Source organism: Saccoglossus kowalevskii, chromosome 6 (assembly GCF_978046115.1).
Source record: "Saccoglossus kowalevskii chromosome 6, keSacKowa6.1, whole genome shotgun sequence".
In the NCBI taxonomy this organism is placed as follows: domain Eukaryota; kingdom Metazoa; phylum Hemichordata; class Enteropneusta; family Harrimaniidae; genus Saccoglossus; species Saccoglossus kowalevskii.
The window spans coordinates 38,981,309-39,006,324 of NC_140646.1; the positions used below are offsets into that span (position 1 = coordinate 38,981,309).

At 38.8% G+C, this 25,016-nt stretch overlaps 2 protein-coding genes across 2 annotated transcripts; one reads left to right on the top strand and one right to left on the bottom strand.

Annotated features, from left to right (window-relative positions):
- Window positions 1–22: 22 nt before the first annotated feature.
- On the top strand, window positions 23–12,012 carry LOC100377492 (small nuclear ribonucleoprotein-associated protein B-like). The gene is made up of 6 exons (XM_006822439.3): window positions 23–178; window positions 1,576–1,839; window positions 2,594–2,774; window positions 3,556–3,618; window positions 10,868–11,002; window positions 11,580–12,012. Exons 1-6 carry the CDS (start codon window positions 176–178, stop codon window positions 11,615–11,617), a joined length of 684 nt encoding a protein of 227 aa, XP_006822502.2. The 5' UTR covers window positions 23–175; the 3' UTR covers window positions 11,618–12,012.
- A 3,611-nt stretch (window positions 12,013–15,623) lies between these two features.
- LOC100313681 (nodal A protein) lies at window positions 15,624–17,357 on the bottom strand. The gene is made up of 2 exons (XM_006822438.2): window positions 16,973–17,357; window positions 15,624–16,705 (listed from the first exon to the last, which is right to left on the bottom strand). Exons 1-2 carry the CDS (start codon window positions 17,337–17,339, stop codon window positions 15,729–15,731), a joined length of 1,344 nt encoding a protein of 447 aa, XP_006822501.1. The 5' UTR covers window positions 17,340–17,357; the 3' UTR covers window positions 15,624–15,728.
- Window positions 17,358–25,016: the final 7,659 nt, after the last annotated feature.

Consider the following 25,016-nt stretch of genomic DNA (forward strand, 5'->3'; position numbering starts at 1 on the left):
AGAGGCTTTTCTTTTATTCATTGCTCCAATACGCGTTTTGTGATAGGCCAATTGTCAACGTGCCCTCTACGTACATGTGTACGTACACTCATCGTCGGTGTTGTTGTGTTTGAGTTGATTCTGTTCCTGATCTGATTTTCTATCTGCGAAATCCTCCACGTAATACGCCGCAATCATGGTAAGTTTTACTACAAACGATTGTTAGATATACATACTATTACTTCCAATGTCAATTTTTGGAAAAATTATTAATTTACAACGGATGTTTGAATGCAAATTCGTGTGACTGTGTATTTGTGAAAGTAAACGATGGCTTCACTATACACTGGCTTTGTTGATATACTTGTATTTTCGTAAAATGCGGGTATAATCAGCATTTTCCTTCTCTGGATGTTTTGCTAAAAGGGCAGTGTTCATCTTCGGGTTCTGACCTTAATAATGATCATTTTTAAATATATATACAAACCACTATTTACAATACTAGGGGAATCTTAGAACCTTGTCGCTTATTGCTACTCATTTTCTGCCAAGTTTCTCGCCATTCATTCGCCACTACAAATGAATACAACCCTGAAGTAATTTATTGAGCTGCTTTAGAAAGGGGAGATGATTTAACAAAGTTAGGTTGGTGTAACTGTAGGTATGAACACATAAATGCTTGGAAGTTTGCAAGAGCCTGTATAAAAAAAAAAAAACTGTATTGAACGTTCGTCGGAGTAGAGCAAACAATGGCTTAAGTGAATAAAAGTTAGTTTCTTTTCGGAAAAGATTTGGCCAGTAAAACAGTTATGGATGGTACATACAAGAAACAGGCTGGTATAAACAAATGTTGATCAAATGTTATCACCATACAGGTGAATGTATTGAGATCAACCTGCAATAAAACAGTTCCAGTGGGTGCAACAAGAAAAATTGCCAGCTTTATTCAGTGTGTTTAGAGGACAGTATTATCGCACATTGGTGTGTGGACAGTTAGGTCACCATTATATTTAGAGTGACCTCAGACCACTATTAAATTATTGGTCTGAGGAGTGACCTAACTCTACACAAGGGCATTTATTGTCCATTGTAAATAACAGCAATCTTATTAATTGGAGTGAGAACATGAGAGTAAGATTGATTGAATGCTAAATGAATTGCATCCTCATTGATTCCGGTAACACTTTTACAATGAAGAAACCGAAATGATCACAATAACATGCACATTTTATTACAATATTATTTACATTATTTACCATCAGAATTTACAGTGTAAAATTATTAAGTCAAAATCAAGAAATTCATCAGTATTTTTGTTGTTTTCGATTATACGTAAACAATTTCTGCCATGATGTTATTAAAAGATAGTATTTGTAGAGTGAAAAAGAAAGGTTCCTAGTATACCACAGTACATGATGTAATGAAGATTTTTTTATAATCTTAGTTGGAGGCATATGGTGGCATTAAAATGTATGAATTTAAAACAGATCTATTAGATTATCTGTAATCGGAATAACATCAATTTACTGTCATATTCAGTGTCAGAAATTTATCTTTATATTATCTGTTCATTCATTGTACTTTTCACTTTTTCAGACGGTGGGCAAGAGTTCCAAGATGTTGCAACACATCAACTTTCGGATGAGGATAGCCATTCAAGATGGCCGGATATTTATTGGGACTTTTCTTGCATTTGATAAACACATGAATCTCATACTTGGAGATTGTGAAGAATTCAGAAAAATTAAACCAAAAAACACAAAGCAACCGGAAAGAGAGGAGAAAAGAGTTTTAGGACTTGTTTTATTGAGAGGGGAACATTTAGTATCTATGACAGTTGAAGGACCTCCCCCTGCGGTGGTAAGTTTATACACTATAAAGAATTGACTGCTACACATTGCATTTTGCTAGTACTGCTATGGCTTGTCTGCTATGTTCTTTCCAGAATTGCAGGTAATTTGCATACTATACGATTCGAATATTTTGATTGAAATAATTAAATTAATGACCTATTGTGATAAAACGGTATAAGTGGTTGTTATCGGTGTTTACCATTTTTTCTCTTTGACTATTAAAAGTATCAGCAGTAATGTAAATGACAGGTGTTTTTTTGATCTAAATATGATGCATTTCAATGTTGTATCATACAATAAATGCAATTATTTAGTTTATTTAGACCTCTAATAGAGCAAATACAGTAAGTGTTCTATTATATGGTATAGTCACATGTGCGCAAATTATCAGTTGAATCGTAAGAGATAAGTTTATGCAATAAAGATTGAAGTCGCAGTTTCCTGTGATTTTATGGGATTTAAATTCACTTTATTCCATTAGCATAAGGTCCAAACTTCTTTGATCTTTGTTTGTATAAAGCTTTAATGCAGGTTATCGACACACATAATTTTTGCTCTTAGAGTATTTTGGAGGTTATTAGATTATGGCTCCTGGAAACCAGACACACCTAATCTGTGATCTAGTTTCAACTTGTTATTCAGAATTCTCAGGACTAGTCAAAAACGTTGAAAACGAGTGACTTCATTTTACTGGCATAAATAATGCGAAATGTAATTGATCAATGATTGTATGTATTCATATATATGTGCAATACTTACAGGAAGGTTTACCCAGAGTACCAATCCCTGGTGCTGCTCCTGGTCCTGGCATGGGTCGTGCAGCAGGGAGAGGTGTACCAGCACCATCATCACATGCGCCAGCGGGACTGTCTGGTCCAGTCAGGGGAATAGGTGGCCCATCACAACAGATTATGACACCACAAGGCAGGGGTGCAGCATTATGTAAGTTCAATTTATCTAGTCTTGTGACTGCCTGCTAATGCCTGCTCACTGAATTTCATATTCCAGCTGAGCAGTTGATGTTCAATATGTCTTTCTAAATCTATACAAGAGTTATAGCCTTACGTGGTGGCACAGTCATCATTTTGCACTGAAGAGTTGCATGTGTAGGAATACTGTAAAATACTGTATTTTCACATGGAATTAATTTTCGCTGAAGGAATGATTCAGTGAATATTAAATCCAGCGAATATATCTGTTCCTCTATATTTTACATTCAACTCATCAAAAATCAGTGAAAATGAATTCCATACAAAACACTAAAACAAATCTTTTCACCGAAAAATAATTACAGCAAAAGTATTTTACAGTAGTACATTTTGGGTGTTTCAGTACAGAATGTGGTACTTGTATTGCATATTTTGCTACTCGCTAATATTTTCTTGAATTCCGCAAGTTCTTGTAGCAATGTATGGTTATGTTAGTGGAACAGACAAGTATTGATGCCAAAACTTATTGCGTAATTATTGATGGTGATTTCCAAGAGAGCAAAATATAAATAATTTGTGTGCATTTAAAAAGATTAAATGAAAAGAAAAATTAGGGAAAAACTGGATATAAAGTTTGTGACATGAAAAACTCTTGCAACTGATAGAATAGATACGATTAATGAGCAAATTAGGTCACCTACCTGCCATGTTTGAAAACACTGCAACTACCACTATATACTATGCATTTCTTGTCTTGCATAATATTTACTATACATCTCTTATTTTAACTTTAGCTGCTCCCCCACAACAGTATGCACCACCAAGGCCAGGTGGACCACCTGGAATGAGAGGCCAAGGTAGGTGTCGCATGTCGTATTGTCATTGTTGCTAACAGCATGATGTTGTCACAACTGCATGCATTCAGATTTTGCGTAACAAACTAGTTGTTTACATTTTGCCTGTCATGCAAGTGACTGATAGCTGAATTACTCAAAGATCAGCTCCAGCTCACAATCTTTGATGACAACTTTGCCCATAAGTTGGTTCATTACCAGGGACAAGTATATGTAAATTTGACAGGCAAACCAATCACTGCATACGTACATGTGCACAAAACAAACAAATGTGACAACCTATGTTGCTATGTGTAGTATGGGCCCCTATTTGAATGCACACGGCTGTGACATCCTCTCAACTTAATATTATACACTTATTCATCAAAATATACATCGTCGGATGTATAATAGATGCATGGATGTTTATTGGTTAATTTTTTATATTTTTCAATCAATGCAATACTGAGCAAAAATTGTGGTTCCTCATTAACAACTGCGCAAGATAAAATATTAAAGCTGGAAATATTTACATTTGTAAGATAACCCTTTTCCGGTCAAGTCGATGAAAAACCGCCGTCAATATGGCAGGGTTCTCCCCACGCTGGACGGCGGTGGACGGCGCCGTCCGGCACTCAGAATTAGCGACCGGCACACGTGGCTGCCGTCCGGCACTATTGTTTTTGTCCAGGACGCAACAAACGCTCTGAGAGACAAAAGAATGTTTGAGAGGGCAATAAGCTTGGGTTGTGTCACCAATTAAAAAAAACAATGGGCGTAAAACTCAACTCAACGAGTTAGCGACGTAAGAGGCCCAGTGGCAATCGACACTAGTAAGTGTGGAACCCTACTTAGCATGGCGGTAACGCATAGAAAAGTGGATTACCGTACCCATATTTATACTGCCAGGGTGACGTCAAATATATAAAATCGATATCGGTAAAACCATTCGTCAAAATATAAGGTCAATGGTTAAAACCAAGTTAACGCCATGACTTGTAGTGGCAACATCGTCACCGCCGAGCGGAACAAAGGCAGCCATGCATGATCTGTAAACGTTGAGTGGAAACCCCGGAAAACACTAAACCTGTCGAAAAACACTAAACCTGTCGAAAAACACTAAACCTGTCGAAAAACACTAAACCTGACAATAAAAACACTAAACCCGAGGTAAAGGGTGTATTATGGGTGTACCATAATCGTCCAGTGAATATTTGATTAAAAGAAAGCGAAAACATGAAACAGAACCCACGACGGCAGCTGATTTCACAAGGGCGCCCTCAATGTAATCTAAACCCTAACCCTAACCCTAACCCTAACCAATTGCCAATATGCCAATTGCTGTGTTCATAATTTGTAAATATATAAATAAATAAAATAAAATGTTTGGTTTGGGGCGCGATATACTAGTATCTAACATAGAGGGCGTCCTGCTGCCAAATCAGCTGCGGCCCTGGCCTCGATCATAAAGGGATTTTTTCTTTAGCTTTCTTTTCATAAATACTCAACTGAACGATCATGGTATATCCATAATTCGCCCTTTACGAAGGGTTTAGTGTTTTTTCAACAGGTTTAGTCTTTTTCAACAGGTTTAGTCTTCTTCAATAGGTTTAGTGTTTTTCAACTGGTTTAGTTTTTTCCGGGGTTTCCACTCAACGATCGGTAAACGACCAGCACAGCCGACGTACCATCACAGACATTGTTGATCACCAAGAAGTCCAGACGAATGCTTGATTAAAGATGTGAATGTTTATATTTTGACGTATGTCACTATTTAAAGTTGAATTTTCTTTAAATCACGATTTAAAAACCCCGGTGAAACGGCCATGCTTTCAACTCGCATCATAAGTGGAGGAAATAAATTCACTTGTGTTCTTCTTGGATCAAACATTCTGATTGGTTGTTTTTCGCGTCAATGCGTGGCTTTGTCCAATCAAAATCATCGTTACGTAGTATCAGGATGCACACAGTAAAATTAACTGTTTCCAGGTCATAGCTGTTTTCAACGAAGCAAATATCAACAAACTTTCGATTCGAATGAAAATTATTTTTTAAGTATGTATTTTATACATAATGCTATTATTTTTGCTAGAAACTGTTAACTGCAGATCAAAAATCTTCTATTATGTAGATTTTATTACATTTGATCATCTTGCTTTTTGGCGCCGATGACGCACATTCATGCAAGTTTTTTAATGAACCGAACGTTTGTGCGACAACATAAATTTTATATTGCCACGTCCAAATGAGTAAAAAAATACAGAAAATAAGTTGGCTGACTTCATAAAACATTAGTTTAAAAAAAAACGAATTAACATCAACAAATAGTAATATGATTTCATATTGTAACTGTTGTAAATATTTTGTGCTTTCAATTAGTTATGCATCATGTCTTCAAAGATGATTTGTTTGTGTATTATTTATCCTGTGTTGTGTTGTGATGTTTCATACTGTATAATAAATATCAATACATATGACCTGTCTTCTTGCCAGTATGTGGCCATTTTGAATATTAATTAGTTCATGCATATTAATGAGTGAATATTCATGAATATTCATACCGTCCAGCACTCTCTGTCTGCTGGGGAGAACCCTGATATGGGTATGCTAGTATTTACCACTCCAGCTAGCTAACTGGTTAAGTCGTTGAAAAACGCCCTGCTATTTAGGTTGCTCAGACGGTCAAGCGTTTATAATACGTTGTACGGAACCTGATATTTTACACTTGCGAAATTATGAAGGGAGAGAATTTGTTTTCGATTCCGTCAAGTCAAATAAATTAACCAAGTAATAAAGAATGTAATTCTATACACTTGTCTGCTCATTTCACTATTTTACCGTCACAACGCGACGTTTGCGACGACTTAAAAGAAACTCCTTGACCACATTGCTAACTGCAGCATTACAACCGTATTTGAACCACACTATTCACGATTATAACGGTAGTAACGTATTTTGACCAGCTTGGCAAATAGTCCCGGCACTTAGAATGAATAGCATGACGGATTCCAACGGCTGAGCTTGGAATGTCGGGAATCACCAACGTAAAATGACCGGGACAGCTGGTGGGAAATATTCAAGTCCTCGTGATTTCATCGTCTGAGCTAGCATATGCAATTTTATGTGTATGCAAATTGTAACAAATCTGTGTTCGAAAAAATAACATTTATTTACATAACAATAAATATTCAAATTGTGGGGAAATGCAGTCTTGTGGACATCTGGTCGTTCAGTATAAATATGGCTGAAGAAAGTGAGATAAAGCCCAGACTCGCTGTGTGCCTCCTTTCCGACACGTACATTAATATGCCGTCCTATACAGATAGGAAGTGTTTTATGAAGGCAAGAAGGAAACTGAAGAAAACACGTCAATCGTGCAGTGGCACGGGGAGTGATAAGTTTGACATTGACACGACAGATTTTTCACCAGCAAAGCGTGGGAAAAGAAAGTAATCCAAAGCAAAGGAAACATTTGACGTCTGAGTTACCAGCCGAACGTACCATGGACACCAGTGATAATAGTCCACTCAAGAAAAAGCGTAAAAAGAATAAGAACAAACGCAAGTCGGAGACAGTCTCCTCTGTCAATGAACATGCGATTACAGAAGAAAGCCGTTTGAAGGACTGCGGGGGCAAACCAGGAGGCAAACGTAAATCGAAGACGAACCGTAAAGTGGTTGAATTGCCAGCTGCCGACAAAGCAGATGCCGAAGAAACGGAAGATGGTCACGCTGAAATACAACGTGCCATCGAAGATGTGATACAATTTTTGCAAGACAATGTTTGCGATTCAGAATCGTCGACATCCGCCACAACTGCCAACGCAGAAAAGCAGGGGCCTGAACATATCGACCCAGCGAGTATGCAACAAAACGTCGATGTCACCAAAGAAAATGGTACAAGAAAATGTATGCGATACAGAACAATCAACACTTGCGAGTTTCCCCGAAAAACAAACTATTAAAAATGTGTTGTGTATGCACACGCATGGCCAATGGGACATGCGTGATGATGAACTTGTATTGGACGAAAAAACAAGTGAACTACGACAAAAAATACCAGATGACTTCATAGTTGCAAATGACGACGATACAGATTCAGAAATCGGTGAAGATCGGGCTGAGAATGACGATTTTTTTGAGCAACGTTACCTACCTGTACTCGATAGCGACATTGAAATTGAATCAGACACAAAAATTGGTGCTACATTCGATTATGTTGCCTCCGGCACTGATAAATGGAGAATGGCCATGGAGGAAGACGGCGATATATTTACTATTCCAGTTTTTGAACACGAACCTGGACCAACTTTCGAACTGCCTTCATATGCTCGTGAGGTGGAATATTTCTACAAATTTATCCCACCAGAACTGATAGAACTGTCTTCCATCGAGACTAATAAATACGCCAAATATCATCAAAAATACATTGAAAAAAAATTAAATGCCCGCTGGCGTAATACAAATTTCAGTGAAATGCAAGCATTCTTTGGTGTGATATGTATGGGTGTTGATCACAAATCAGCAATCGACGATTATTGGTCGATTGACCCCTTTCTGCAGAAATTGAGTCAGTAATGACTCAGGCCAGATTTCAAATGTTAATGCGTTATTTTCATTTAGCTGATCCAGTAAATGACCCACGGCGGGATCCTGACATTGAACGTCGTCGTCAACGATCAGAGGCCGACCCGTTGTATAAAATCAACTCGTGGCTGAAACCCGTACTCGAAAATTGTCGGCGATACTACCAGATGGGACAGGAAATTTCGATTGATGAGGGTATGATTAGATTCAAGGGACGGTCCAAGTTTAAGCAGAGATTGTCCCACAAACCTGACCGTGATGGCTTCAAAATATGGCAGGTGTGCGACTCGACAACGTCTTACATTGCAAACTTTGAACCATATTTGGGGGTGAAATATAAAACAATTGAGGGGAGAAGGAAAGAAACTGGGACAATCAAGAAGACAACACACCCGTTGCTACAGCCCTTCACAGAAAAAAATCATTTTCATTTCTGTGATTCGCTTTTTACGTCAGTTAACACAGCCCTTGAATTACAAGACAAGAAAGTGTACATGGTCGGTAGTTTTAGCAGACGAAATCGGAAAACCATGCCGTCGTAATTAATTCCTGAGGGGGAAAAGCAAGAAGCTGAAATTGAAAATTGGTGAAATGAAAGCAGCAACTAGACCGGACGACACTATCAATATTACTGCATACCAGGATGATAGCATGCAAATATTGATTTTAAATACAGTCTATCCCCCACTGGCTACGTCGGCAGAAGTAGTAGATGACGAGAGACGCGTGCCTGTATCGTTACAATGTTACAGACATCACATGGGTGGCGTGGATCGTTCTAACCAAAGGCGAAAATACTATCACACGGGCAAAAAAACAATCGTTGGTGGATCTGCATGGCCTGTTACCTCATGGATGCTGCATTGGTCAATGGCTTATGAATGTTTCAAGGCATTGAATCGCACGACTAAAGTAACGCACAAATTCTTCAATATCCGCACAGGTAAACAACTGATTGATGGACACTTGAGTAGAATTCCAAAATCCATAAGAGAAGTTGGCTCTCTTCCAAGTAACACGTCATTTATTCGTAGTGAAAACATGGATTTGCACGAAATGTGCAGACTATCCGGGCGTCAAAAATCGTGCAAGCAGTGCAGCAAGGACGGGAGAAAAATGGTGTCACACCCAACGTAATATTACCATAATTGGTATAGTACAGGTGTGATGGTTCAAATACCAAAATGGCAACAGTAACAAAAAGACTTCCCTGGCGGCAATGATAAAATACGAACACTAAGCCAACAGACGAGGTTTCAACTGGTACTGGTACTGGTATTATTATACTCTGCAAACATCAAGTACAATAACGCAGTAAAACTCCACTACTCCAATAACTAGATACTTAAACTCCAATACAATTCAACGAGATCTCCAATCTGATCTCGGTGCTGAACAACTCCCCTATATATACCCACACTGTCTATAAATAGACCATTACATCAGCATACATAATGAGTTTGGAACCTACTACAAATTTCTAGAATGTTCCATTACCTTCTATTGCCTTCTACAGTGTCCTATTACCTATTCAACCAACTTCTAAAAATTCCACCCAGACACAGTACGGTTCTAGAACATTCTCAGTGACACGGGAGTGGTAAATAAGTCGTATGCGACAAACGGCGAGTGGCCGATTATCAGAAACATCGAAAGGATGCCCAATTTGTAATGTTCACCTTCATGCGGGTGAATGTTTCGCTGCTTTTCATCACAACATGGCACTGAGGGGAAAATGCACCATGGGAACACAAACACGAAGTACGGAAGAGCAGCCCTCGACATCAGGCAAACGCATGGGAGCAGCCCGCCAGGGTGGACGACTAAGAAAGGCGTACAACAAATAAATTTGGGACTTATTACAGCGTCACACACTGTAGTACAATAGTTTGAGTTGGTGAAAATACGTTATCGTTAATTTAGTTTCATGCTCACTCGGTATTTATACGTTTTAATGCCAGGACAGCTCATCGGGTCTAGTCGGTGGAAATACGTTTCTGCGTGAGTATATATACACGGCAAGTCCCTGCAGTTACGTTCTTGCTAGTTTGTTTTATTTCAAGTCGTTAAATATACTTTAAAATATTTAGTTAGTTAATCGGGTCATGATGGTGAATATACGTTTCCGTGTGAAGGTAACCCCGATCAAGTCGTTGCAGTTACGTTCTCGTTCATTTTAGTCTCAGTTTGAGTCGTTAAATGTACGTTGTAAGTGTGGGCTTACTCGTACGGTCAAGTCGGTTAATATACGTTAGAGCTAGAATATAACATCACTTAAGTCACGTAAAGTACGTTGTAATATGTTACACATGTAGTTCAAGTCTTTGAATATACGTTGCAATGTGAAATGTACGCTGACAGGTCGAGTATGTCAAACATGTTTTCCCCCGTACATGTTCCAAATATCCCCATACTCGCACGTTTTTTTTCTTCTTACTTCGAACTTGCATTAATGTAGTGACCTTGTACTTGCTTGTAATGTGTTTTTAATTAAGCAGTATTTATTTCAATGTTTAACACGTGTTTATTGAGACTGTACAAAGGGCAAAACATCGTTACTTAACGACAGTAAAAAATGTGTATTGAAATAAAACAGTGATTTTTTTGAAAGGACAGTGTGTACAATTGGCAATGTCTTGTGTATCCCTACAGTATGTATATACTATACTTTTTTTCTTTTTTTTTAGTGCCGCCAGGAATGCCAGGCAGAGGAGGCATGCCTCCAATGATGGGTCCACCACCAGGAATGAGGGGAATGGGAGGACCATTAATGAGAGGTCCACCGATGGGAGGTAGACCACCCCCGGGATTGATGAGAGGAGGTAAGATAGGGTTGCTTTGTTAGAAGACAAGCTTAGGGAAAGTGTAGCTATGAAGGTGGGGGCTGGAAGAGGAGGGAGATGGATTTGTAGTCCTCATTTCAAGCCATTTCTAGGACATGCAATTGACTGACTACTAAGAATTGTGGTAAAGACGCCATCAATTTTGTTCTTGATTTGGCCAAAAAATAAGACATTTTGGATGGGAAATGGTCCTAAATCATAATAACATCTTCACTACTGAATCTTGGATGACTTGGCCAATAGCAATCAAATTTGGTATAATACATATTGGATTGCAGGTGTATGTTATTTTTTCAAGATTTAAGGTGGCTAACTGATGGCCATTTTGGGAGTAGGAAAGGAGGGTTACATTAGAATTAGTTCAGAGATGGGTGGGGTAGGAAACAAGAGGGGATAGTAGTTTGGCTCATTACAACTGAGGGTAGGAAAGGGAGGGTGATTGTGGGTTAGAAAGAGATAGAAAGAGTAGATGTATTTCTAAGTTGTTTCATTATAAGTGAAGGCAATCTAATATTTCAGATAAAATACTTAAATTTTTGTTGGTTTCAATTTGTAGGTCCTCCACCCGGAATGAGACCACCACCCAGACAGTAGTAGACTGCCATGCATCAAAGATGGATGACTTTGTAAATAAAACTCGCAGAACAAGGACCTGACAAAAAAATTACAAGAGATCATAGGCCTTCATGGTGTATGAATAAAGCCCATTCCCACATGTCAAGTCATGTACTGCATATATCGATATGGCCACTTTGGCACATGTAATATGCAGTTATGTATGTGTTAACAGAAGTACTCAATTCACAAGTCTTTTATTTAAGAGAATCTATGGAGACTGAACAGGGTTTGGTTTTAGGCAAGTTTCCACAGGTTTGGACAGTTTTTAATTTAGTAAAGAGAATGCATTTGTAGATTGGGGACCCTACCAGAGATAAATTGTAACTTGCATTATTTCTCTGCATAAAGTTCCAGCTGAGCCTTGTATGAAATTAGTGTTCAACTTGTATTTTTTGTGTCGTCCTTGCATAACTGACATATCGGTAATTGTTATGTGTATCGGGTGATAAGACTGAACAGAACAGATAAAACATGATATTAGTCATGGTTGAAGCGATTAGTTTTTTTTTGGGGGGGGGGTATAAATATCTTACTTTTTATTTCTACACAATTAAAGGTTTTACAAAAAATTCATTGTCATTATTTCTTGTTCATGTACGGAGAGTGAGAGCTAAGTATTCTAACATCATTCTCTGAACAATTGTACTAGTGAAGCAGTGTACATGTATTTATATACTGCCTGTCAGCGGTTTTCAAAATCGTTGTCAAGCTCAAACTTCATTACCCATACCTGTGCCCGCTTGCCCCTGACAAAAAGTTGATTGTTATCAACCAGAGTTACTGCAAATGTGGCATCTCATTGCTATCTTCTGTTGGAACTCTAAGGTAGACTGAAGTAATACTAGCTCTGCAATTGCATAGTATTTTGTCTGTCATACTTTTCCGCTGTGCATTTAATGCAGAGTATCAAATCAAACTGGGCTAACCATAAAATCTGCAACCTGGGTATGGTAAAGTGACAAGTTAGTTTTTTTTTGTGATATGCATACTAATAGTATAAAAATTAGGTTGTCCGAAAACCCAAGGAAATGTGTATTCCTTTTGAGTACCAGTTGCATTTGTTTTGAAATGTTTTCTAGTATTGACAAACTGCACATAATCTTTGATATTTTGAGTTTTTATACAGTCTCTATCGTATGTGATTGTTTATTTCAGTGTTTGCAAGAAGGGGCGAGTTTTTACATCCTGGTAATGCACATTTCGTCAACCCACGCTCACAAGGAGAATTAAGTTACTGGGATGCCCAAATGCCCCCTCCCCCTCCCCGGATTCTCTGAAATGCCACCAATCTAAAATGGAAGTTCTAACACTACATATACTGAGAATTAAACAAAAAGAGCTATTGTAGGATTTTCCTCTTCAGATTTTGGCTGATAACCTAACTGGTGACATTGAATCAAGATTAGTTGGGGTCTAGTTTTAGGAAGATGGGAAGCAGTAGATCCCAAAAAAATGATATATTATCCAGAATCCAAAGTGCTGAGCAGGTGCCGATTCAAAGTAGCTTTTACAGGAGACTTTTGGCAGATAATGTTGCCAATATTAAGAGCCTGGATTAAAAACTTGAATCATGACACTGATTCAAACTCTGGTAGAAACTGTTAAACACCAGTTGTAGAGTTTTCTATTTAATTGCGTTCTAGATTGTCTTTAAGTGTTTCTACGAGTTAATGGGTAAAGAGATTTCATTAGTCTAAATTACTAATGATTACACAACCACTACAGATCATTATATGATGGCCTAGCATAAATATTCAGCGATGCAAATGCAGTCCCGTTTACTGAATTTCTCATATTTGTTCACTCAAATTGCACATGCAGATATTTGCAATGGATCTCGCATTTGTTAATTTAGGTGATCATTTGCATCAAAAACGATAATTTGTAACTGTCCCATGCTTTGATACCTTAGCCGACCCCACGATGTTAGGTGGGTTCATTACATGCGTCTTGCTGCATATCTAAGACAAGGTTATAATAGTTTGCCTAATGTTTACATAATGTATCTTGGCCATGATTACTTGAATCCCTGGGACGTGATTGAGATTAGATTTTATCACATTTAGCAATACCATAATCGGTGAAGGAGAATTTTCGCAAACATCAATTAACTTTCAATTAAGTTTGTCTAAGAGTCAAAATATCTCTATGGGCAAGTGGATTTATGAATCTCTGCCGTTTTTGGAATTTATCCACTATATCATGTGGAAAATGTAGTGATCGTGTCAGTCAATGACCTAAGTGCAACAAAACTGGTGTAGGTTTCCGTAACCACAAACTATGTCGTTTGATGCATTGCTGTTTCTCATACGAAATACAAGCAATTAAACAGTTTTAACGTGACAACTTTTGATTATTGGGAATTATTTTTATATGACACAAACGTATAATGCCTATTTTGAACATCGAAAATTTTAATTGTTTTTCTCTGCTTTGTGCAGAGCAGCCAGCCAGCACACAGAACGCTTCATGGGATTTGGTACCCCGCATGTTTAATGTCAAGATTATTGGCGATTCGCTCCACTAAAAAATCATTTTTGTGTGTCTGTCTGTGTCAATGATTTCCCGGCCCACCGGCAATAGCCAAATAGCTTCAGCCAAATGTAACTCTTCCTACAAACCTAGGACTCGACGTAGCTCTTCCTACTCAGCTTGAAAGTGGGCGCAAAATTACTTTTTTTTTAATATCTTTTTTCATTACCAAGAAATTTGGTCTCAAAATTTTGGTAACTTTTCACCAGTAACGGCATTTTAACTCTTCTGTGATTTTTTTTTGGCTAGGCTGATTTTGTTTATACTTGGTAGGCAGATCATACCGTCACTCATCGGAAAGAAATCCTGGCCCACCGCTGCGATGGCAACAGTAAAAAAAAAACTTATTTTTCAATACTTTCGCCCAAATGTATTAGCTCCCACCAGTCTTGAAATGGCAGTGATCAAATGGTCTTCACCGGCGCAACGTAATCCCAACAGGCACAAATTTGAACTTTGAATGAACTGTAAATGTTGCGTTCAACCAAAGAATTTAAAAAATGCAATCGCAAAACTGTCGGAAATAATAACAGCAGAATACGCGCTAGTGATGAAGTGAAGTGACTTCTGAAGACTGAATGCTCTTTGGGAATTTCGTATACGGGGCTCGGTTTTAGTATTAAACTGACGTTAACTTAACTTTTAAGTCCTACCAGGACAACAGCCCAAAACGTATTGTTTGTATTTTTAGCGGAGCAAGTTGCCAACCAGCCGCCGGCTTGTTCAAGTAGGACAACACTTCGTAGTACGTCTTCTACTTGTTTTATTTGGTTCGAACCTACAAATACTATGGCCCGTTTCGTCGAAATAAATCAGACAGTTGGGGCTTGGATAACTATTTAAAACATGTACAGTGATATCGTTAGAGAGTTTCTGGAGTAATGAACAGCATATTAACAAACTTGCTCACTAATTCGCTGACGATTTTGAAGAAAAAATAGATTTGACCATCGCAAACAAATTTGAATACTTTTCAGCCCTGTAACTACTGTAAATTAATAAGGTAATTCTAGCATTTGATAGTGACAGAATTGAGGGTAATATTATAATTTTAGGTCATATATTTTAGTCAAAACCAAAACCAAAGTCGGTGGCGAATTAGTGAGCAGGTTAGCTAAATTTCTACCGTTATACTTCTGAGACTCGCTGTTCATCGTATCATGTGATGGCGCTTCACGATTCTTGGATGATTCAATGTGTCGTGTTAGATCGCAGTATGTTGTGGAAATATGGAAGAATATAAATGCATGTTGTTCATATTACAAAAATGTTTATTTTACGAAGCTTCGTTATATATATATATATATATATATATATATATATATATATATTATAGCCACGTTATTGACGAGTCGACAGATAAACGCATGTTGGCGCTGTTGAAGTTTGGTTCGATTGGGTGTTTGTCGCCCTTTTATCACAAACTAGTCATAGTAATAAAATAATTATATATTCATTATTTACTGATCTTTAATATCTATTAAATATCTATTGAATATATTCTGTATTGTTATAACATAGTAAACATATGATAAAGTATGTAGTTATCGTAGTATTATCTGCATCCACACTCCTGTATAACCATGCCTTCGTGTTCTTTTACCACGATGTTACCTCGTTCATAATATAACATGCTTAGTGACGACAACTTAGTAGGTACACAGCACGGCAGCGGAACACGATCTGGATTGGATGTGTGCACCATATTTTGGATAATGGCATGGTTATTTGGATTATGTTCGCCGTCAACAGGACCAGGGCAAGAACCAACGCACTGATATGCGTCGAACTTCTTTGGAAAAATAATCCAACTTCCCCAACCAATCTTATCAAAGTCTACTATTAGTTCTACCCTTTCGCACGGATGTTGGTACACATCTGTCGCTTCGTTTGTCTTACTGCCTCTGGTTCCTTTCTTTCTGTCCTTCTTTTTCCTACGTCTGGCATCACCGGCAGCTCGTCTGTTCCTCGTCGTGTCGCTATTCGCATTGTCGTTTCTAACATTCTCCTGTGCCTTAACATTTTCACCAAAGTCAATGTACTTTTTGCGTTTCTTTTTCTCATCTAGACTGTTTTCTTTTTTTCTTTCTGTCGTCATTTTCTTCTGTTTTTTGTTTAGGTTGGTGTACGTAAATGTAACTAACAATGCTACATCGTCAACCACTTCTTCCACCACAATGTCATCGTAGGATACGCTGATTTCCATAATGTGTGCGCCATTGCGTGACTTCAACCACCGCTTAACGTTGGATGTTACCTGGAATACGACCATGTTGTCGTCACCGTTAAGATCGCCGGGCTTCACCCTCTGCGTTGATACAGCTTCTCCGCGAAAACACGTATTGTTGGTATTTTCCTGGCAACGTGTTTCGAAAAGTTGATAGAGTGTGACGTGAACTCGCTTCTTCTTTATTTGTCCTGGAAACGGGAATCTCATCTCCGCTAAACGCAGTTTATCCGCACGATTCAGTACACTGATATCAAAAACGTAACGGTGTCGTACTTCAGACGTTGGTTTATGTCGTGTAACACCTGTATCAAGTAAATTGTATATACATTTATTAGTTAAGCGTGGAAAGGGTGTATATTCGGATACAAATCAGTTAAAACGCCAACTTGGGAAGGCTTATACGGGGAAGATCACAAACATCTCAGTCCACTATGTGTTCTGAGCATGCGTGTTTGACAAATGAGAATCGACATAAAGGAGTGATGGCCGTCGTTGATATACGCCGTCCAATATCGAACACCATTGGTCACTTTGTCCAAGAATGTAAAATAATGGCGAACAATGCTTACCGTCAAGCTTTGCAGAGAAACTTCTAATAGTGTCTGATTTTCGAATAGCTCTCTTTCCATATTTCAAATTACGCCCGTTGTGGTCCTGTAGAGCGTTGTAAAGTTCCAGCATATACGACGCTGAAGCAACATGTTGCCTTGGCAACGTCTGATTGAACTCCACCGTTAATGTATCGATCGACCCAGCAAAGTCCTTCATCTGAGCGGTGCCCTTCTGTTTTGAATTAACTGATGTGTCATCGTCCGAGTAGATAAGGATGTCCTCTATATTGCCGAAATAAAACGGCACAATTGCGTCCGCGGAGGCGGCGATTAAAGCGTGTGTCACGGGGACGACTATCACGCATAATACAATAACGGCTAACATTGCGAATGTTGCTACGGGTGAAACTGACTCATAATGACTGAATCAAATTTACTCTGAAGCTTATATATGGTATAACAGTCTGTAAAATACTATACACACGGGATAACATAATTGAGGCAGACAGACCATTTGCACTCAGGTGACCGACGGAAGAGGCTAGACGTGAAGAGGTGTGAATATGGCGAACGAGACCGAATTGAATAATACATCTATAAAATCACTGTTACAGGTACTAATGAATATGTGAAAATATTGTCTGCTTTACTTGTATCCACATAGGACTTCGCTGTATTTTTATTTTTTGGTGGTGAACCGAGCCAAACCGAACCAAATTGGTATATACATAAATGATCGTGTGAAGCAGTGCCCTTGTTATGTGTCGTACAACATTATTATTCTATTTATTATTCTAATGTACCCGTAAGTAAAGAACCTGTGGATGGGCACTTATTTTTGTCATGCGGTGAGGAAAAAGTAGCATTTATTTTGCTAAACGAATTTGGAACAACGTCTCGCAAAAATAACTTTGATGGGTATTTGTTCAGTGTTTGTTATGTTCGCGATCATATTCGGGAAAAAAAACATGCAACCTAGGGTATTGTTCTTGTTGTTTTCGTCTGAATTTCCAGTTTGCCGCGACATCACCGTGACTAGGTGTGAATGGGTGGGCGGACATGCACGTTAATGTAACATAGTCAACGTTGACCATAGAAACAAATATATTTATATGGGTTATGGGTTCTTAACACAATAGGTTAGTGTGCATTAAACGGTCTATGGTGATATATTTGTTTTATATCGCACCATGAATTGATCTGATGAAGCAAAGTTATAAATGTCTAGACACTGTTTCTGCCTTTTTCTGTCTAGTTGCCGTATCGTGCTGGCGTTGGAGATTATTTATAGGCGGCGATCAACAATTAGTCAAAAGTGGCACGACTCATGTACTGCTCCAAATAATTGTATTATATCTTGTCTCGTCGGGTACTTGTCATATCACCAAGATATCATAAACGTTGACATTCATCTGGTAACTTCGTGTTGTAAACTACGAACATTCTACTGCAACTATAAACACAAATCACGACAATGTTTTATTTTTATTCCTCGGGATTGGCGGCAGATTCTCGAGAGAACTTAAGACATAGAAATTGAAAAATAACCCTTTCTGCGTTCATCTTATTATTTTGAAAAAACAAAATATTTAGTTTTTCGATAACTCTGACCAAAGAACTTGCGGAGTTTGTGAACCACCCTTAATACGATTTTTTTTTGTGTTGCAGCATCAAATTCCAATTCGAATGTCCCTCCGGGAGTAAGAGACCATCGGAGAGATAGAGGCTTAGCTTTCCAAAATGGCGACGTATTTGACATTTTGCCCACAGCCTATTGTAGCGCAATCCCAGAGTTTCGTTTGAGTCCTACAATACGAGTCGAATAAAACATCGTGTAAACTATAATATTAGCTATTTAGTGTCGTTTACACAAATGTACGTCATTGTATGTAGATATGGTGTGCGACGGAGTCACTTTACAATGTGCTTAGTTTTAGACACGTTCACACGGCGCACACATAATTGTGTGGTCGTTATAAATGCCTACCAATGGCGATCAGTGACGAGACATTGTCGTGACGTGTTGTGTCGTGTCTATGATCTGTCGTTATTGATTTATAACATCAACAAAACACATACAATGCGGGAACAGTATGATAAATATAACAATCAACTGCAGAAAATGTGTCTCAACGAATCTCAACGAATAATCTAGATGTATAGTTTTTAATCACACGAAGTGTAGGGAGATGTTGTTCTATATCAAATGCCAAAAGAAGTTGAAGTCAAAACATTATATGCTGTAATTCAGCTCAAAATAGGATTAATATTTCATTTATTGGTTGTGTCGAGTGTCTGGCAAAACCATAAAAAAGCGCCATCAGTCGACAACTCTAGCGCCGGCTTGCAACCTGTTGATGCAATAGAGGGCGCAACTCACCGAGGAAATCACACCCCAACCGAACATGGCCATTCTCAACGCCATCTCGAAATCAAGCTTACCAAGCTTGCCATTCAATCCGCTCTGTCCTAACTGTAAATCATGGGAGTCTATATGTAGTAGCTTTTCTCAGGCTGCAGATCATTGCCTCAAACATACATCTGTTATGTCATAAAGGTGGTTATTTAATCTCAAGTTTCATTTTGAGCTTAAACTCTGTGTTGGTGTTAATTTGTGTCCTTTGAAAATCTGATTACCATGAGTAAACGACACCGGGCAGCATTGTATTCACTGTCATTGGCTAATTTATTTTAATAGATTAACACATTCATGGATCTTTTATGACCTCAGTCCGACGGAATACACGTGATTGTCACCAAGTGCGAACACGTGACTCATTCTGGATGCTAATTTCATTATGAGTCATAAGTGGGATGCCAACGATGGACATATATAACAACTGATTTGCATAATTAGTTCTCTTACGTCAAACTGTATTTGTTATATCCCGGAATAATTAATCTAACTCGGGTATTCTATCAATTTGTGACCATATATATATTTTCGCCTTTCTCTCAGCCAAGTAAATTTATACACATGGTCAGGAAAAGATGAAATAAGCGTTGACTATACGAAACAAATTATCACAGTGTACAGGTGCTTCACTGGTGAGAATATCAGTGGTGGATCTAGGGGGTTCTTGGGGTCCGGACCCCCCCCCCCCCGTTGAAAATCAATTTGTTTTTGTATAATATAAAAAATCATTAACTTAGTCTGGCGATTTTAAAGTTTGTCCCCCCCCCCCCTCATAAAAAATCCTGTATCCGCCTCTGAATATGATTCTACTTTTTTAAGGTGTACGAAACTGAATATACCGACCAATCATGTCTGTGCATTTACAAGTCATATGTTTATTCTGCTGCCAACATGAATACATTTCCGGAGATTATTTATGCAGAATGACGCCAACCACGTATAACACATTGTATGGAGTGGACAGGTGAGATTATTTATGCAGAATGACGCCAACCACATACAACACATTGTATGGAGTGGACAGGTGAGATTATTTATGCAGAATGACGCCAACCACGTATAACACATTGTATGGAGTGGACAGGTGAGATTATTTATGCAGAATCACGCCAACCACATACAACACATTGTATGGAGTGGACAGGTGAGATTATTTATGCAGAATGACGCCAACCACATATAACACATTGTATGGAGTGGACAGGTGTGATTATTTATGCAGAATGACGCCAACCACATACAACACATTGTATGGAGTGGACAGGTGAGATTATTTATGCAGAATGACGCCAACCACGTATAACACATTGTATGGAGTGGACAGGTGAGATTATTTATGCAGAATGACGCCAACCACATACAACACATTGTATGGAGTGGACAGGTGAGATTATTTATGCAGAATGACGCCAACCACGTATAACACATTGTATGGAGTGGACAGGTTAGATTATTTATGCAGAATGACGCCAACCACGTATAACACATTGTATGGAGTGGACAGGTGAGATTATTTATGCAGAATGACGCCAACCACGTATAACACATTGTATGGAGTGGACAGGTGAGATTATTTATGCAGAATGACGCCAACCACGTATAACACATTGTATGGAGTGGACAGGTGAGATTATTTATGCAGAATCACGCCAACCACATATAACACATTGTATGGAGTGGACAGGTGAGATTATTTATGCAGAATGACGCCAACCACGTATAACACATTGTATGGAGTGGACAGGTGAGATTATTTATGCAGAATGACGCCAACCATATACAACACATTGTATGGAGTGGACAGGTGAGATTATTTATGCAGAATGACGCCAACCACGTATAACACATTGTATGGAGTGGACAGGTGAGATTATTTATGCAGAATGACGCCAACCACATACAACACATTGTATGGAGTGGACAGGTGAGATTATTTATGCAGAATGACGCCAACCACGTATAACACATTGTATGGAGTGGACAGGTGAGATTATGTATGCAGAATGACGCGAACCACATACAACACATTGTATGGAGTGGACAGGTGAGATTATTTATGCAGAATGACGCCAACCACATATAACACATTGTATGGAGTGGACAGATGAGATTATTTATGCAGAATGACTCGAACCACATATAACACATTGTATGGAGTGGACAGGTGAGATTATTTATGCAGAATGACTCGAACCACATACAACACATTGTATGGAGTGGACAGGTGAGATTATTTATGCAGAATGACGCCAACCACATATAACACATTGTATGGAGTGGACAGGTGAGATTATTTATGCAGAATGACGCCAACCACGTATAATACATTGTATGGAGTGGACAGGTGAGATTATTTATGCAGAATGACGCCAACCACGTATAACACATTGTATGGAGTGGACAGGTGAGATTATTTATGCAGAATGACGCCAACCACGTATAACACATTGTATGGAGTGGACAGGTGAGATTATTTATGCAGAATGACGCCAACCACGTATAACACATTGTATGGAGTGGACAGATGAGATTATTTATGCAGAATGACGCCAACCACGTATAACACATTGTATGGAGTGGACAGGTGAGATTATTTATGCAGAATGACGCCAACCACGTATAACACATTGTATGGAGTGGACAGGTGAGATTATTTATGCAGAATGACGCCAACCACGTATAACACATTGTATGGAGTGGACAGGTGAGATTATTTATGCAGAATGACGCGAACCACATATAACACATTGTATGGAGTGGACAGGTGAGATTATTTATGCAGAATGACGCCAACCACGTATAACACATTGTATGGAGTGGACAGGTGAGATTATTTATGCAGAATGACGCCAGCCACGTATAACACATTGTATGGAGTGGACAGGTGAGATTATTTATGCAGAATGACGCCAACCACGTATAACACATTGTATGGAGTGGACAGGTGAGATTATTTATGCAGAATGACGCCAACCACGTATAACACATTGTATGGAGTGGACAGGTGAGATTATTTATGCAGAATGACGCCAACCACGTATAACACATTGTATGGAGTGGACAGGTGAGATTATTTATGCAGAATGACGCCAACCACGTATAACACATTGTATGGAGTGGACAGGTGAGATTATTTATGCAGAATGACGCCAACCACGTATAACACATTGTATGGAGTGGACAGGTGAGATTATTTATGCAGAATCACGCCAACCACATACAACACATTGTATGGAGTGGACAGGTGAGATTATTTATGCAGAATGATGCCAACCACATATAACACATTGTATGGAGTGGACAGGTGAGATTATTTATGCAGAATGACGCCAACCACGTATAACACATTGTATGGAGTGGACAGGTGAGATTATTTATGCAGAATGACGCCAACCACGTATAACACATTGTATGGAGTGGACAGGTGAGATTATTTATGCAGAATCACGCCAACCACATATAACACATTGTATGGAGTGGACAGGTGAGATTATTTATGCAGAATGACGCCAACCACGTATAACACATTGTATGGAGTGGACAGGTGAGATTATTTATGCAGAATGACGCCAACCATATACAACACATTGTATGGAGTGGACAGGTGAGATTATTTATGCAGAATGACGCCAACCACGTATAACACATTGTATGGAGTGGACAGGTGAGATTATTTATGCAGAATGACGCCAACCACGTATAACACATTGTATGGAGTGGACAGGTGAGATTATTTATGCAGAATGACGCCAACCACGTATAACACATTGTATGGAGTGGACAGGTGAGATTATTTATGCAGAATGACGCCAACCACGTATAACACATTGTATGGAGTGGACAGGTGAGATTATGTATGCAGAATGACGCCAACCACATATAACACATTGTATGGAGTGGACAGGTGAGATTATTTATGCAGAATGACGCCAACCACATATAACACATTGTATGGAGTGGACAGGTGAGATTATTTATGCAGAATGACGCCAACCACATATAACACATTGTATGGAGTGGACAGGTGAGATTATTTATGCAGAATGACGCCAACCACATATAACACATTGTATGGAGTGGACAGGTGAGATTATTTATGCAGAATGACGCCAACCACGTATAACACATTGTATGTAGTGGACAGGTGAGATTATTTATGCAGAATGACGCCAACCATATACAACACATTGTATGGAGTGGACAGGTGAGATTATTTATGCAGAATGACGCCAACCACGTATAACACATTGTATGGAGTGGACAGGTTAGATTATTTATGCAGAATGACGCCAACCACGTATAACACATTGTATGGAGTGGACAGGTGAGATTATTTATGCAGAATGACGCCAACCACGTATAACACATTGTATGGAGTGGACAGGTGAGATTATTTATGCAGAATGACGCCAACCACGTATAACACATTGTATGGAGTGGACAGGTGAGATTATTTATGCAGAATCACGCCAACCACATATAACACATTGTATGGAGTGGACAGGTGAGATTATTTATGCAGAATGACGCCAACCACGTATAACACATTGTATGGAGTGGACAGGTGAGATTATTTATGCAGAATGACGCCAACCATATACAACACATTGTATGGAGTGGACAGGTGAGATTATTTATGCAGAATGACGCCAACCACGTATAACACATTGTATGGAGTGGACAGGTGAGATTATTTATGCAGAATGACGCCAACCACATACAACACATTGTATGGAGTGGACAGGTGAGATTATTTATGCAGAATGACGCCAACCACGTATAACACATTGTATGGAGTGGACAGGTGAGATTATGTATGCAGAATGACGCGAACCACATACAACACATTGTATGGAGTGGACAGGTGAGATTATTTATGCAGAATGACGCCAACCACATATAACACATTGTATGGAGTGGACAGATGAGATTATTTATGCAGAATGACTCGAACCACATATAACACATTGTATGGAGTGGACAGGTGAGATTATTTATGCAGAATGACTCGAACCACATACAACACATTGTATGGAGTGGACAGGTGAGATTATTTATGCAGAATGACGCCAACCACATATAACACATTGTATGGAGTGGACAGGTGAGATTATTTATGCAGAATGACGCCAACCACGTATAATACATTGTATGGAGTGGACAGGTGAGATTATTTATGCAGAATGACGCCAACCACGTATAACACATTGTATGGAGTGGACAGGTGAGATTATTTATGCAGAATGACGCCAACCACGTATAACACATTGTATGGAGTGGACAGGTGAGATTATTTATGCAGAATGACGCCAACCACGTATAACACATTGTATGGAGTGGACAGATGAGATTATTTATGCAGAATGACGCCAACCACGTATAACACATTGTATGGAGTGGACAGGTGAGATTATTTATGCAGAATGACGCCAACCACGTATAACACATTGTATGGAGTGGACAGGTGAGATTATTTATGCAGAATGACGCCAACCACGTATAACACATTGTATGGAGTGGACAGGTGAGATTATTTATGCAGAATGACGCGAACCACATATAACACATTGTATGGAGTGGACAGGTGAGATTATTTATGCAGAATGACGCCAACCACGTATAACACATTGTATGGAGTGGACAGGT

What these genes read in the sequence shown, in the direction of transcription:
- LOC100377492 (XM_006822439.3), top strand. An exon ending in AAGGACCTCCCCCTGCGGTG is followed by an intron (nt 1,840 to 2,593) that starts GTAAGTTTATAC and finishes CAATACTTACAG; the next exon opens with GAAGGTTTACCCAGAGTACC. An exon ending in ACCTGGAATGAGAGGCCAAG is followed by an intron (nt 3,619 to 10,867) that starts GTAGGTGTCGCA and finishes CTTTTTTTTTAG; the next exon opens with TGCCGCCAGGAATGCCAGGC.
- LOC100313681 (XM_006822438.2), bottom strand. Translation starts at nt 17,339, where the DNA reads ATGTTAGCCGTTATTGTATTATGCGTGATAGTCGTCCCCGTGACACAC. An exon ending in TTTCTCTGCAAAGCTTGACG is followed by an intron (nt 16,706 to 16,972) that starts GTAAGCATTGTT and finishes TACTTGATACAG; the next exon opens with GTGTTACACGACATAAACCA.